At 42.8% G+C, this 15,293-nt stretch overlaps 1 protein-coding gene across 3 annotated transcripts; it reads left to right on the top strand.

The window, feature by feature from the left end:
- The first annotated feature begins 6,702 nt into the window (after nt 1-6,702).
- SPATA19 (spermatogenesis associated 19) lies at nt 6,703-12,082 on the top strand. Of its 3 annotated transcripts, none has more exons than XM_033204634.1 (8): nt 6,727-6,768; nt 7,208-7,348; nt 7,527-7,583; nt 8,076-8,207; nt 8,379-8,470; nt 10,148-10,214; nt 10,605-10,680; nt 11,905-12,074. In XM_033204634.1, exons 2-8 carry the CDS (start codon nt 7,271-7,273, stop codon nt 11,967-11,969), a joined length of 567 nt encoding a protein of 188 aa, XP_033060525.1. In that variant the 5' UTR covers nt 6,727-6,768; nt 7,208-7,270; the 3' UTR covers nt 11,970-12,074. The 3 variants fall into 3 exon arrangements, with proteins under 3 accessions (XP_033060527.1, XP_033060525.1, XP_033060526.1); XM_033204635.1 differs by having other exon boundaries at nt 6,746-6,768; nt 10,148-10,225; nt 11,905-12,082; XM_033204636.1 differs by lacking the exon at nt 8,076-8,207 and having other exon boundaries at nt 6,703-6,768.
- The last annotated feature ends 3,211 nt before the right edge of the window (nt 12,083-15,293 follow it).

Below are 15,293 nucleotides of genomic sequence, written 5' to 3'. Positions count from 1 at the left end.
AAAGATACAGTCATTTTTAGAAAAACAAATGCTCAGAGCATTCTCCATTACCAAGCCACCACTACAAGAACTGCTAAAGGAGCTCTAAATCTTTAAACAAATCCTGGAAACACATCAAAACAGAACCTCTTTAAAGCATAAATCACACAGGACCTATAAAACAAAATGCAAGTTAAAAAGCAAAAACAAAATGCAAAAAACAAAGCAAAGCACACAGGCAACAAAGAGCATGATGAATGCCCCGGTACCTCACGTTTCAATACTAACTTTGAATGTAATGTGAATGGCCTAAATGCTCCACTTAAAGATACAGAACCACAGAATGGATAAGAACTCACCAACCATCTGCTGCCTTCAGGAGACTCACCTAACACATAAGGACTCACATAAACTTAAAGTAAAGGGGTGGAAAAAGGCATTTCATGCAAACGGACACCAAAAGCGAGCAGGAGTATCTGTATCAGACAGAACAAACTTTAAAGCAATAGAGTTAAAAGAGACAAAGAGGGACATTATTTAATGGTAAAAGGCCTTGTCCAACAGGAAAATATTACACCCCTAAACATATATGCACCTAACACTGGAGCTCCCAAATTTATAAAATGATTACTAATAGACCTAACAAATGAGATAGACAGCAACACAATAATAGTGGGGGACTTCAATACTCCACTGACAGCACTAGACAGGTCATCAAGACAGAAAATCAATGAAGAAACAATGGATTTAAGCTATACCTTGGAACAAATGAACTTAACATATATATACAGAATATTTCATCCAGCAACTGTAGAATACACATTCTATTCAACAGTGCATGGAACTTTCTCCAAGATCGGCCATATGATAGGCCATAAAATGAGCCTCAATAATTTTAAGAAAATTGAAATTATATCAAGCACTCTCTGAGATCACAGTGGAATAAATCCGGAAATCAACTCCAAAAGGAACCCTCAGAACCATGCAAATATAAGGAAATTAAATAACCTCCTTCTGAATGAGCATTGGGTCAAAAACGAATTCAAGATGGAAATTAAAAATGTCTTCAAATTGAATGACAATAATGACACAACCTATCAAAACCTCTGGGATACAGCTGAGGCGGTGCTAAGAGGAAAGTGCATGGTCCTAAACGCCTACATCAGAAAGTCTGAAAGTGCACAATAGACAATCTAAGGTCATACCTCAAGGAGCTAGAGAAACAAGAACAAACCAAACCCAAATACAGCAGAAGAAAGGAAATAACCAAGATCAGAGCAGAACTAAATGAAATTGAAACAAACAAAGAAAAAAATACAAAAGATAAATGAAACAAAAGCTGATTCTTTGAAAAGATAAATACAATTTATTTATTTTTGAAAACATAAATAAAATTGATAGATCATTTGGATTTATCTTTGAAAAGATAGATAAAATTTATAGACCATTTGGATTTTCTCTCTTCTTTTCTTAGACAAAACAAGATTAACCAAGAAAAGAAGAGAGAAAATCCAAATAACCTCACTAAGAAACGAAACAGGAAATATTACAACTGACACCACTGAAATACAAAAGATCATTTAAGGCTACTATGAACACCTTTATGCAGATAAACTAGAAAACCTAGAAGAGATGGATAAATTCCTGGAAAAATATAACCCTCATAGCTTAAATCAGGAAGAATTAGATAACCTGAACAGACCAATAACAAGCAGCAAGATCGAAACAGTAATTAAAAAATTACCAAAAAAACAGTCCAGGACCAGATGGAGTCACAGCAGAATTCTACCAGACATTCAAAAAAGAACTGGTACCAATCCTTTTGACACTATTCTACAAGATAGAGAAAGAAAGAACCCTCCCTAATTCATTCTATGAAGCCAATATCACCCTAATACCAAAACAAGGAAAGGACACAACCAAAAAAGAAAACTACACACTGATACCCTTGATGAACATAGATGCTAAAATCCTTAACAAAATACTAGCTAACAAAATCCAACAGCATATCAAAAAGATAATCCACCATGATCAAGTGGGTTTCATACCAGGGATGCAGGGATGGTTTCACATATGCAAGTCAATAAATGTGATACACCACATAAATAGAACTAAAAACAAAAATCATATGATCATCTCAATAGATGCAGAAAAAGCATTTGACAAAATCCAGCATCCCTTTATGATTAAAATCCTCAGCAAAATAAGCATCCAAAGGACATACCCTAATGTAATAAAAGCCATCTATGACAAACCCACAGTCGATTTAATACTGAATGGGGAAAAGTTGAAAGCATTCCCTCTGAGAATGGGAACAAGACAAGGATGCCCACTCTCACCACTCCTCTTCAACATAGTACTGGATGTCCTAGCAAGAGCAATCGGATAAGAGGAAGAAATAAAGGGCATCCAAATCGGTAAAGAGGAAGTCAAACTGTCACTGTTTGCTGATAATATGACCGTTTACCTTGAAAACCCTAAGGACTCTTCCAGAAAGCTCCTAGAACTGATAAAAGAATTTAGCAAAGTTTCCAGATACAAAATTAATGTACACAAATCAGTAGGTCTTCTATACACCAACAGTGACTAAGTGGAGAATCAAATCAAGAACTCAACCCTTTTACAATAGTTGCAAAAAAATAAAATACTTAGGAATATACCTAACAAAGGAGTCCAAAGACCTCTACAAGGAAAACTACAAAACGCTGCTCAAAGACATCATAGATGACGCCTACAAATGAAAATACATCCATGCTCATAGATGAGTAGAATCAATATTGTGAAAAATGACCATACTGCCAAAAGCAATCTATGAATTCAATGAAATCTCCATTAAAATACTGCAATCATTCTTCACAGAGTTAGAAAAAACAATTCTAAAATTCATATGGAAACAAAAAAGAGCCCACATAGCCAAAGCAAGACTAAGTAAAAAGAACAAATCTGGAGGCATCACACTACCTGATTTCAAACTATACAGTAAGGCCACAGTCACCAAAATCAGTGTGGTACTGGTATAAAAATAGGCACATAGGCCAGTGGAACAGAATAGGGAACCCAGAAATAAACCCAAATACTTACAGCCAACTGATCTTTGACAAAGCAACCAAAAACATAAAGTGGGGAAAGGATACCCTTTTCAACAAATGGCACTGGGATAATTGGCTAGCCACATGTAGGAGAATGAAATTGGATCCTCATCTCTCACCTTATACAAAACTCAACTCAAGATGGATTAAGGACTTAAATCTAAGAACTGAAACTATAAAAATTCTAGAAGATAACATTGGAAAAACCCTTCTAGATATTGGCTTAGGCAAGGGTTTCATGACCAAGAACCCGAAAGCAAATGCAATAAAAACAAAGATAAATAGCTGGGATCTAATTAAATGAAAGTGCTTTTGCAGGACAAAAGGAACAGTCAGCAAAATAAACAGACAACCCACAGAATGGGAGAAAAATCTTCACAATCTATACATCTGACAAAGGACTAATATCCAGAATCTACAACAAACTCAAACAATCCCATCAAAAAGTGGGCTAAGGACATGAATAGACAATTCTCAAAAGAAGACACACAAATGGCCCACAAACATATGAAAAAATGCTCAACATCACTAATGCTCACGGAAATACAAATCAAAACCACAATTCAATACCACCTTACTCCTGCAAGAATGGCCAGAATCAAAAAATCAAAAAACAATAGATGTTGGCATGCATGCAGCGATCAGGGAGCACTTCTACACTGCTGGTGGGAATGTAAACTAGCACAGCCACTATGGAAAACAGTGTGGAGATTCCTTAAAGAACTAAAAGTGGAACTACCATTTGATCCAGCAATCCCACTACTGGGTACCTACCCAGAGGAAAAAAGTCATTATTCAAAAAAGATACTTGCACATGCATATTTATAGCAGCACAATTCACAACTGCAAAATCGTGGAAGCAACCCAAATGCACATCAATCAATGGGTGGATAAAGAAACTGTGGTATATATACACGATGGAATAATACTCAGCCATAAAAGGAATGAATTAATAGCATTTGCAGTGAACTGGATGAGATTGGAGACTATTATTCTAAGAGAAGTAACTCAGGAATGAAAAACCAAACATTGCATGTTCTTGCTGATATGTGGGAGCTAAGCTATGAGGATGAAAAGGCATAAGAATAATACAATGGACTCTGGGGACTTGGGGGGAAAGGTGGGAGGGGGCGAGGGATAAAAGACTACAAATATGGTGCCGCGTACACTGCTTGGGTGATGGGTGCACCAAAATCTCAGAAGTCATCACTAAAGAACTTACTCATGTAACCAAACACCACCTGTACCCCAATAACTTATGGAAAAATACAATTAAAAAATTAAACACCACCACCAACATGTTCATCACAGTGTTATTCATAGTAGACCCCAAATGGACACCATTTAAGGTACCTCAATTGGTGAATGGACAAACACATTATGGTATGTCCATGCAGTGGAATACTACCCCATAATAAAAAGGAGTGAATTACTGACACATGCTACAAGGTATGTAGATGACCCTCCCAAACACGCTTGGTGAAATAAGCCAGAGATAATATGGTGTAGTTCCATATGGATGAAATGTCCAGAAAAGGCACATCTCTAGAGATAGAAAGCAGATTGGTGGGACTGAGAATAGAAGCTGAGGTTGCCTGCAAATGGGCATGACAAACATTTTTGGGGTGATGGATATGTTCTATATTTGTATTGTTGTGATGGTTGCACAATTCTCTGAATCCACTAAAATTATTTAATTATACATTATGATGGGTAAATTTTATATTATTTAAATATATCACAATAAAATTGACTTTAAAAATTAAGAGTTTCCGTTCCTCAAAAGACAGTACTCAAAGAGTGAAAAGGCAAGTCATAAGTTGAGATAAAATAGTTGCAAAACATATATTTGATAAATGACTACTATTTACAATGCATTAAAAAATCTACAAATCAATAAGAAAAAAGACCAACAATTCAATGAAAGGGCACAAAGCTTGAGGAGGCACTTCACAAAAAAGAATACCCAAAGTGATCAATAGGCAAATAAAAACATACATAATGCCACTGATAATCAGTTAAATGAAAATTCAAGTATTATTAGTTACCACTACACCTCTACTAGACTGGCTAAATTTGAAGGAGTGACAATACTAAGTGTTGGAAAAAACATGGAGTAATTATCACTTTCATACATCGCTTATGGGCGGTAGATTAATACAACCCCTTTGCAGTACTTCTTGGTATATATGAATGCTACACATATGTAAAGTCTATGACCTAGCAACTCTAATCCTTGGTATATACTCAGAAGATTTAGTGCTTATGTCAAGCAAAAGATAGGCACAGTATAAAAATGTTCAGAGCAGCATGATTTTAAACAGCATCAAATCAAACATAATACAAATGTCCTACTAAAAATGTTTTCTGTCTTGATCTGGGCAAGTAAGTGTGTGGGTGTGTGTTTGTGTGTGTAAAAATTTTTCTCAGCTGTACACATATTTGTACATTTTACTGTATCCATTTTATAACATTGTAATCAAAAAGCAAATAGATTTATGTATGAGCTTCATTTTGACAACATAAACACAGGACGTGTAGTCTAGAAACTAATGAAAATTTTACTTCTGAAGTGAGTTAGAACAAGGTTGAAGGTATAGGGGAAGAGATGGAATGTCCTTGAATATATCTGTTCATGTAGTTTTGATTTCTGAATCACATTAATATTTTAAATAGTCAAAAATAAAATTACATCAATAAGGATGAAAACATAAATTTTGGAGGATAGCCACAGAAACAGAGATGTTGACAATTAATTTCATCTGCTCTTTTACAATTTCCAGTCTTCCTTGGAGTTAGGTTGGGGCCATAGGACTAGTTCTAGATCAAAGGCTCTAAGTAGGAGCCTCTGAGCTGAAATGTCGAACACTGACCTGATTCCTCTTTGTACTCTCTTCCCTGCTTTGGCAGTCATGGAGCTCACATCCTCTGAGTGTGGACCTGTGAGTCTCCACATGGCATACAATTGCCCTGAAATTACCCAACTTTCGCCAGAGCTTTTGAGAGTGAGAAATAAACATTTTTGATTTGGAGATTGGTTTGTTGCCTCAGTCCTCAGCAGAGCCTAGCCTATTCTGACTATGCCAGGGATGATATAAAATTGAGGCGAATTGTTGAGAGCGAAGAGGTGTAGTGGCTGTATCAGGGAATTGGAGAAAGTGATAAAAGGTTTTCTATAGTCCTGAGAAGAATAAACATGGGAAAACTTATGGAATATTAGAGTTAGAAGAAAACTAGAGACACAACTTTATCCCTTTCAGTATAAGGCAAAGAAACTCAGACCAATGGGACTAATGATTAGGTCAAGAGCACATAACAAGTTGTTGCAGGACAGGTTGTTACTGGTGGAGGGTGTTCAGGTTCTCGTCGTCTTGAACAAAGAAATGGACAAAACACACAAACAAAGCAAGGAAAGAGTGAAGCAACAAAGGCAGAGATTTAATGAAAATAGAAGTACACTCCACAGGGTGGCAGCAGACTGGTTACAGAATTTTCTGGAGTTTAAATAACCTCTAGGGGTTTCCCATTGGTTACTTGGTATATACCCTATGTAAATGAAGTAGTGGCTCATGATCAGTCTGATTGGTTGCAGAAAGTGACCAATCAGAGGCTGAAGTGAAGTTATAAAGTTATAACTCTACGCAAATGAAGACCTGGCCCACAGCCAGCTTGATTGGTTGTGGAAGGGGACCAATCAGAGGTACTTTCAGTTTTTCATCTGCCATGCAGAAAAGGAGAGGGTTGCCAAGGGAGTAGGCTCTGGTTCTTTTGTTACTTGGGCATGGAAAGTTGGGGTTTTCCTTTTGATTTAGTTCTAGGAAGTCAGTGTGAATCGGCCTTAGGTTTCCTGCCTCCAGACTCTATCCTCCTGCCTTGAGGTGAGCTCCCAAATTAGTGCTTTCCCAAGGAAAGAATTCAAGGGTGAGCCAGTGGTGTTAGACAGCAATCTTTTATTCATTGGTTCTGCTCCTTGAAGCAGGGTAACTCATAAGCAGTGCACCCAGAGCCTGAAATGCAGGGGCTCTTGGCAACTGCATTTATACTCACATACCTCATCTTCAAAGGGAGGCCATTGTCACATCATCATGGGTCAACCAATCAGGTGGACACCTCCTTTCAATGACTTTCCTGTCCCATAGGAGTTCTCAGGCAGCTTCAATGGAAGGAGGGAGCCAAGAAGGGGCCCTGGTATACATTCAAAGATGATAATTACAACATGGATTGTGTATATTCTTGCTCGGAAAGGTGTAGGGCTTCCCTTCCTACCAATAACCAGTTCGGTAAGCAGCTTGGTGGTAGCCATATGGAATAATTTCTCATGTCTCTTCTCCACCTCTGGGACCCTGCTGCACTTCAGAGAGCTATTACAAATAACTTTGAGTAACAGTTGTGGGGGGTGGGTGGGAGGAGCTGGGATTCTAGGTTTTCTGAGGTAACCAACTCGCTAATTTGTTCCAGGACATTGACGTTGTGGAAAGCGAGGCTGTGTCTGTACTACAGCATTGGTTGAAAAAAGTAAGTAAGATTTCTTTAGGACTCAGGGTATCCAAAATCCTAGAGAGCTGGTCTCAGTGGATGTGGGGATCTGGATTTCCTTCTTCACGGAACTGGAACTCAAGTTCATTGCCAGACACCCTTCCTAGATTTGAGTCTAATTTCTTCACATATCCTGGAGGACACTGTGGCTTGTGTCCTGGTAGGAAACGTGTTAGCACCACCACTCATGCCGTCCTGCTTCTCAATCATCCTGGCTTAAGGGTTTCAGCTGCATCCTCCCCAGCTCAAGGGTGTCTCAGGAATACCTTGGGATAGGGCCATGTACTTAGGGAGTTCCAAGGACTTCACAGGAAAGAAGCTTATTGCAGGAACAGCAAGGTGAGGAGTGTATGTGTGTGAATATGTGGTGTGTGAGTGTGATGGAGAATGAATAAAAGGGAAAGAAGAGGAGAAGAAGACCCAGGGTTGGAGGCAGAGTGACGTTTTCAGAGGGAATTCCTCACCTTTCAGACAGAAGAAGAGGCTTCTCAGGGCCTAAAGGAAAAGCTGTCCCTCAACTACCCTTCCCAGAGCATAAGGGAGAAGATGTCCACGGACTCCCCTCCCACCCATGGCCAGGACGTCCATGTGACCAGAGATGTGGTAACTGAGAGTCTGAGACGTTGCATGGGAGTGGGGGTGAGGGAGAGGGGAGAGGCAGGAGGTGCACCGTAAATGATTCTGGGCAAGGGTGAGGCACTCGTCTGGGCTCTGTGCCAGCCCAGTTGGGGGCCACACTGGGCAGGAATCACATGGACCCGCTGGATTTCCCAGGTGAAGCACCACCTCTCTAAGTCTGATATGTCGGCAAACCAGAGCCAAGAGGTCCTAGAGGAGAGAACACGAATCCAGTTCATAAGATGGAGGTAAGGCGTCCCATTTGCCCTGGGCGAAGGAGGGAGAGGGAGAGATGCGCAAGCCCCTCTCTCACGATCCCACAGATGCTCTTCTCTAGAGGTGTCGTCTTTGGCTGACAAATTTCTCAGCCTTGCTTTGGGGTCTTAAGGGAATATTCTTGCTATCTTGAAAGCCCAGCTCATTTCTACATTTTTAAATGACTTGAGGGGTTGGAAAACTGGGCTTGCACTCCATTTCTTAAATGCTTCTGAATACATTTCAGACTTCTGTTATTTTTGCACTTGAGTTGCTCAGAAGTGGCTGCACTTTAAAGAGCTGAAAGAAAATAAGCTCTTCAAATGCAGAAGCCAAAGTTCTCATCTGCAACCGAGGTGTGTGGACGCTTCCCAGCGCCCGAGGCTAGAATTCTGCACTCGGTCATGGTGGCTTCGCCAGCCTCCCGGGTGTCTGCCAGTTCACAGTCATCCCCACTGCCTCTCTTGGCTCTGCAGATGCTGAGCCACGAGGCCCGGGGAGCTGGCCTGAAGCCATCACTCTTCAGACAAAGGCTTTCCTATTTCCTTTCCTGCACCTGTTTTCACTGGGACTCTGAAGCACATCAGCCCCCGGTTCCCAGGAGAGGGACTGAGGGCTTGGACTGGTCCTCTGGGAAACTGAAGGAGACCTCTCCCCTTCCTCCTCTCTCTCCTTTCCCTGCCGCATCAGGGGTGTTGATCTGTTGTATCAAGGAGGCTCCACTTCTCGAGAAATGGTTCCATGTGCTTACCCCTTCTAGTGGCATCTGCCTTTTCAGAAGACTCAAGTGCACAGTAATTACACAACCAAAAGGAATAACATGGTGGGATCTGAGAGCTCCCTGGGAAAGAGGTTTTTTGGATGGGAAGCCTTCTGAGGCCCCTAAAATCATAAATGTTGTTGATTATAATCCAGGCTTTTCTGTGCCCGATGTGGTTGTGCTATGGAATTGCGGACATCGTGCTCCTTGGTTTGGATAACACACACATCATCTTCCAATATTTTAAAAATCTTGGCTGTATAATAAAACTAGATTTAAGCTTTTGAGACAGTCTACAGGAATCAGTCCATTATCTACATACAATTTTTCCACTCTGGATTTCCTACAAAGATTTTAAACCAAAAGCCTCTGCCTATCTTCCCCCACAAGCCACTGGTTTTGGTGTCCCCCTCTTATTTCAGTAAGTATGTAGTCAGGAAATATATATCCCTTTATGAAACAAGCAAAGAGGCTCCCCAGGAGACCCCACAACTTCCTCACTGCAGGCTTTCCTAGAAGCATCTCTGAACCACAGTGGGTGTGGGGTGATGCAGGTCATCAAGAGCTGACGATAGGAGAGGAATTCAGAAGACTGAATTAAGAAGGGTGAATTCCATGGCTCATGAGACCACTGCCTGCTGCCTTTAGTAAGGGCGCTCAACTCTGTGTCCCTGGCTCTCCCTGGGACAGTCTGCTACCTGTCCAGCATTACTGGGGGCTCAAGGGTCCCTGGTTAGTAAAAAAAAAAGCTTTGTGCTCATGAGTCAAGAAGTGGGGAGAGCCCAGCTCAAAAGTTCATGGTGTTGGGGCAAGAGCCATTGTTTGCAGGATCCCAACTCTAGCAGTTCTCTATGCCTGTTAAAAAAGAAACTCAGATCCCATATGCCAATGTATGAATGGCCTTTTGCAGCCACACTCGTATCTTCCAAGTGCCAAGTGAGATGACAGAGGACATCATGCGAGATCGAATAGAGCAGGTGAGACGAAGGTAAGCCGTTTCGGACTAGTTGATTTGTGTTCCCGACTGGGGGCAGGTAGTGTGGGGGTGACTGCTGGGTTTCTCGCCCACACCCAGCAATGCTCTCTCTGGTACAACAACATCAAGAGCAGGGGCACACCGTTCCCAGGGCTGCGTCTTATCTTCTGTGCTCCACATGACAGGGCTTTGCCAGCCTCCCATGGTGTCTGCCAGTGCACAGAAGGGCGCCAGGCTAAGGGCCTGTTCAGATGACTGTGCTCCCAGGCCCAGTGCGGCCACGGCCTAGGCATGGCCTGCCCTCCCACCCCAACCCCTGTGCCGTCATCTGGGTAGCCTGTGCTATCAGGCAGCCTCCCTCCACCTGGCCCTTCTCCTCTGTCCCCTGCAGCATATCCCATCTTGCAGATGTCTCAGCTCAGGACTTCAGTATGAGACCATCCTGCTCAGACTGCTAAGAGCTACAGGTGAGAGAGCTGATGGATGAGGAACTGGGCAGAGAAGATGGTTATCCTGGGCAGTGGGAAGGGGCACTGCAGCAGGGAACTTGGTAAAGAGGCTTAGCCTTTCCCTACTGGGGAAGGGCCTGCACTCAGGGCCAGCAGGGTGAGAGGCGGGCCGGCTGTCTTGGGCTCCCGCAACGCCTCTCTTAAGTCTGTGGAAGCACTTGAAGTCCAGTTTCAGATTGGCTTCCTGACTTTGTGGGGTCAGAGAGCACTGCCTCTGCATCATTCATGGGCCTGGGCTTTCGTGTTTAGGAGGTTGTGGTGGAGCCTGCCATTTTGCATTTCTCAGAGTTTCTGGGCATTGTCACTGCTGGTCTGCTGACCTCACCTTGAGTCACAGATCGTAGTGTCGGGGTCAGGCCGTATAGGTTTTAGACCTGCCACCAACTTGTGAGGTGACTTTGGGTCCCACGGTTTCTTTCCTTGTGCTTGGCCCAGTGGTCACACAGGGGCTGTTTGTGAGGCCCTGGGAGGTGGAAGGCCAGTGGCAGGATAAACAACCACAGGAGCTCTCCAGGATGCAGCCCCTGAGCCTGTGGTGAACAGCTGTGCTGGCCATCCTGGGGCTAAGGGAGAGACTTAGGCACAGCGTCCTCAGCATGCTTACAGGAAGGCTGCTGGAGAGCAGTACCGGCATTTATTGAGCACTTACTGTATGCCAGCTTCTGCACAAGGTAGTTTGTCAGGGTTTCTCATTTGATCCAAAAAACAATCTTAAGAGAGGGCATCGTTTGTGCCCATTATACAGAAGGCAGAACTTAAGTCAAGCCGGGGAGCAGATGCTGGGTTCCAATTCAGCTCCACCATGGGCAAGTTACATAATGCCACTGTGCCTCAGTGTCTTTATTGCAACAGAGTATCTACTTCAGAGGGTTGTCTTGGGGGTGATGGTGTCTAGCACAAGGTAAATGCCACATCAATTGTTTGCTCATATTACTAGAGGTGAAGAACAGGAAGTGCTGGGAGGGTACACAGTTCGCAGGGGCTTCTGAGCTGGAAGAAACAGACTCAGGCTTCAATTCCAGCTGCCTGATGAACCACTGTCTATTCTTCCATGGGTTTCTGCTCTCTAGATGGAGCTGGGAACGCAGAGAACAGTGGGGTTACAGGGAGTCATCAGCAGCCCCACCCCTTGGCCAACCACATCTCCCTGCTGTGTCCCCTGGGCATTTCTCTACCTCCTAGGTGGAAGTCCTTCAGGGTCCAGCAGCGACTTGTATCAGAAGAACATCCTTCTCTGCTTGACCTGAAGAAGGGCCAGACCTGGGCAGAAAGACTCCAGCAGGTGAGCTCTTCATGCGACAGTGTCAGCACTGGAGTCTTCTTGCTGAACTGCGAATAAAGAGACGTGCTATTTAACAACTCACCCTGTTGCTGGTTGGGGTGCCGTGCCATTCATTTGTTCATTCATCAGACACTGAGTACCTCACAGGCCTGGCTCTGGGGACACTGACTTACAGCCTGAGGGAGACAGACAGCAGCCATTCCAACAATGGGACAATGGTGATATGGGTGCTACTGGAACATAAGGAGTGCTCTGTGGCTGGGGCTGGGGGAACTTTTTGAGGGAAGTGTGCTGGTTTGTTTCAGACGTTTATGTTATCTGCACTTATTCCTTCTCTAACTCTCTTCCTTTTTAATGTAGGTTTGGTTTCTGACCTATATCCTTTCCCTCCTCTTTGAAGAACTTCTTTTAATGTTTCTTGCAAGATAGCTATACTAGTGAAAATTTCCCTCAATTTTGGATGGTTGGAGAAAGTCTTTATTTGTCCTTCTTTTGAAGGGCAATTTTGCAAGATACAGAATTCTAGGCTGGCAATCTTTTTTTTCTTTCAACACTTAAATATTTTACTCCACTCTCATCTTGCTTGTATGGTATCTGAGGAGAAGCTGGATATAATTCCTATCCTTGTTTCTCTATAGATAAGGTATTTTCCCTTTCAAGAAATTTTGTCTTTGATTTTCTGCAGTTTGAATGTGATATGACTAGGTATAGTTATTATTTATTTATTTTTTGCGTTTATCTTGCTTGGTGTTCTCTGAGATTCCAGGATCTGTTGTTTGGTGTCTGTCATTAATTTTGGAAGATTCTCAACTATTATTCAAACTCTTTTTTATTCTCCTTCTGGTCTTCCCATTACACATATGTTACACCTTTTGAGATTGTCCCACAGTTTTTGGAAAATGTTTCACTTTTTTCCACTTTTTTCTTTTTCTCTTTGCCTTTCAGTTTGGGTAAATTCTACTGACATTTCTTGAAGCTCCAATTCTTTCCTCAATCTTGTCCAGTCTACTGATGAGTCCTTCAAAGACATTCTTTATTCCTATATAGTGTTTCTGATTACTGGCATTTTCTTTAGACTTTTTTTCTTAGAGTTTCCATCTCTCTGTTTACATTACCCATCTGTTCTTGCTTGTTGTCCACTTTCCCCATTAGAGCCGTTAGCATATTTATCATAGCTATTTTAAATTCCCAGTCTAATAATTCCAATATATCTGACTGGTTTCTATACTTGCTTTGTCCCATAAAGCTATGTATATATATTTTTAGCAAGCTTTGTAATTATTTTGGGGAAAGCAAGACATGATTTATCAGGAAAAGGAGCTGTGGTAAATAGGCCATTAGTGTGAGGCTGTATGTTTACCTGGCTAGGAGGCTATGTCTATGGTTTTGTAGTGTGTCAGAGGCTAAGGTTTCCTCTGGCATCCTTGTCTTCATCTTTCTTGTTGTCTTTGGCTTTCCCTAGAGGCTCCTTCTTAAATAGAGTCTGAGGCTTACAGTTATTTCTGCTGTAATCCCCGGTTATTATATAACCAGGGATTATATAACTATACAATAATTTAACACAATATTCCCATATTATTGTGGTGATAAGTGTGTGGGAGGGGAAGTGTTCTATATTTGCAAGATTAGTTCTCAGTGTTTAGTGAGCCTTTGCCTCTGGGCTGTGACCTTTATGCGTGATTCTCAGCTTCCCCCACTCACTGATCTTAGGAAAGACAGGAAGGCTTGAGGGGAGGATCTGGAGTTGGGCATTTCCCTTCTCCCAGGCTGGCCTGGCCCTGGCAAAATAGTTTCCCTTGAGGGTGGGCTCTTGTTAAGGAGAACAGAATGCTCTGGACCTATTTAAAAATGGCTACTTTCCCCTTTCCCTTTGGGAAACATGAGGGGATTTTCTTCAGTTTTCATTGTGAGGAGCTAGTAGAGCTCCTGAAAGCAAAACTCACAAAAGTGTGGGGATCCCCCCAGTGACTGGGCCCCGGACTTTTTAATAGTCAACCTTGTCCACACTTAGCCTCCAGCAATTTGTCAGTTACAGTTTAGGTAGTTTAGGTTTTCCTGCCCAGCACTGGCTCCTGTGGAGTTTTGTGCGCCTGGGCTTCTGTCCAGTAAGTTGTGATTCTCTGTATCCACCTTTCTGCCTCTCCAGTCTTCAGGTCAGTGGTTTGCCTTCCGAGCTCAATTCTCAGAGGGATCGAAGAAGAGTTGCTGGTTTTCAGTTTATTCAGTTTTTCTTATTGTTAGGATGAGAGTGATGACTTCCAAGCCCTTTACATATCAGACTAGAACCTGGAAGTCTTATTGAAGTATTTATTGAGTGTCCATGAGAATGACCACTGATGTTCACTGAGCACTTTCTATATGCCTGATCCTATCCAAGGATTTGGAATGTATCCAAGCACTGAGCCAAGCAGGCTTTGGCATAGATGGTATCATTATTGTTAGAGAGGAGATAACACAAGGCCTAGGTGAAGTACCTTGACCAGAGTCACTTTGGTGACTGGGGAGTGCTAGAATCCCAGCGTGGCTTTCCTGATCACTTCGTTATACTGTATGTGGGCCCCAGGCCAGCCCTGGGAATACAGCAGTAAATTACACCCACCCGGTCCCTGCCCTGGTAGAACTTTCATTTTGACAGGGGAGATGAATTTTACACAAACTCATCAGTTGTGAGTCACAATTTTCATAACTACTTGAAAGGTGAAGTCCTGCATATAATGGGAACTTGCCTTACTTCAGAGAAGAGAACCTAGATTTCTTTTTTATTTTAAAATCATCATCCCCCTTTTACGGATGAGGGACAGGCAGTTCAGAGAGGCTAAATAGCTTTCCTGATGTCATCTAGCCATGAAATGGCAAGCCAGAGTTTGAATCCAAATGGTCTCATGCCAGAGCCAGTGTCCTTAACCCCTGCCCTCTCTGGCAGAGCTGGGTGAAGGATCACTTCGGTTTGTTGTTGGTGGTGAGCTTTACTCACCAGACACTGCACAAGGAAGGGAGAGAGGATAAAGTTCCTCCCCTGCCGCACTTTTCCTAGGGGCCAGGACACCTGGACTTTCTCTCCCCACCACCTTTCCTGCCAGCCTCCCTTTGCCTGAATGCCCCAGTAGGGTATGCTGAGGGAGTAGAGGATGAGTAGGAGTAACCAGGCAGAGGGGCAGGAGAGCAGCCAGCCCTGGGCAGCGGCAAGTGAGAGGGCTCTGAGAAGGGAGAGAAGTCTGGCTTCATGGACACACCAAAAGGCTATTCTAGCTAGATGGGAGACAGGGAGCGAGAGGGGGCACGGGGGAGG

This window comes from Trachypithecus francoisi, unplaced genomic scaffold (genome assembly GCF_009764315.1).
Source record: "Trachypithecus francoisi isolate TF-2019V2 unplaced genomic scaffold, Tfra_2.0 Lachesis_group8, whole genome shotgun sequence".
Classification (NCBI taxonomy): domain Eukaryota; kingdom Metazoa; phylum Chordata; class Mammalia; order Primates; family Cercopithecidae; genus Trachypithecus; species Trachypithecus francoisi.
The sequence above is the reverse complement of the archived record's forward strand: the minus strand, read 5'-3'. Positions and strand labels throughout refer to the sequence as shown.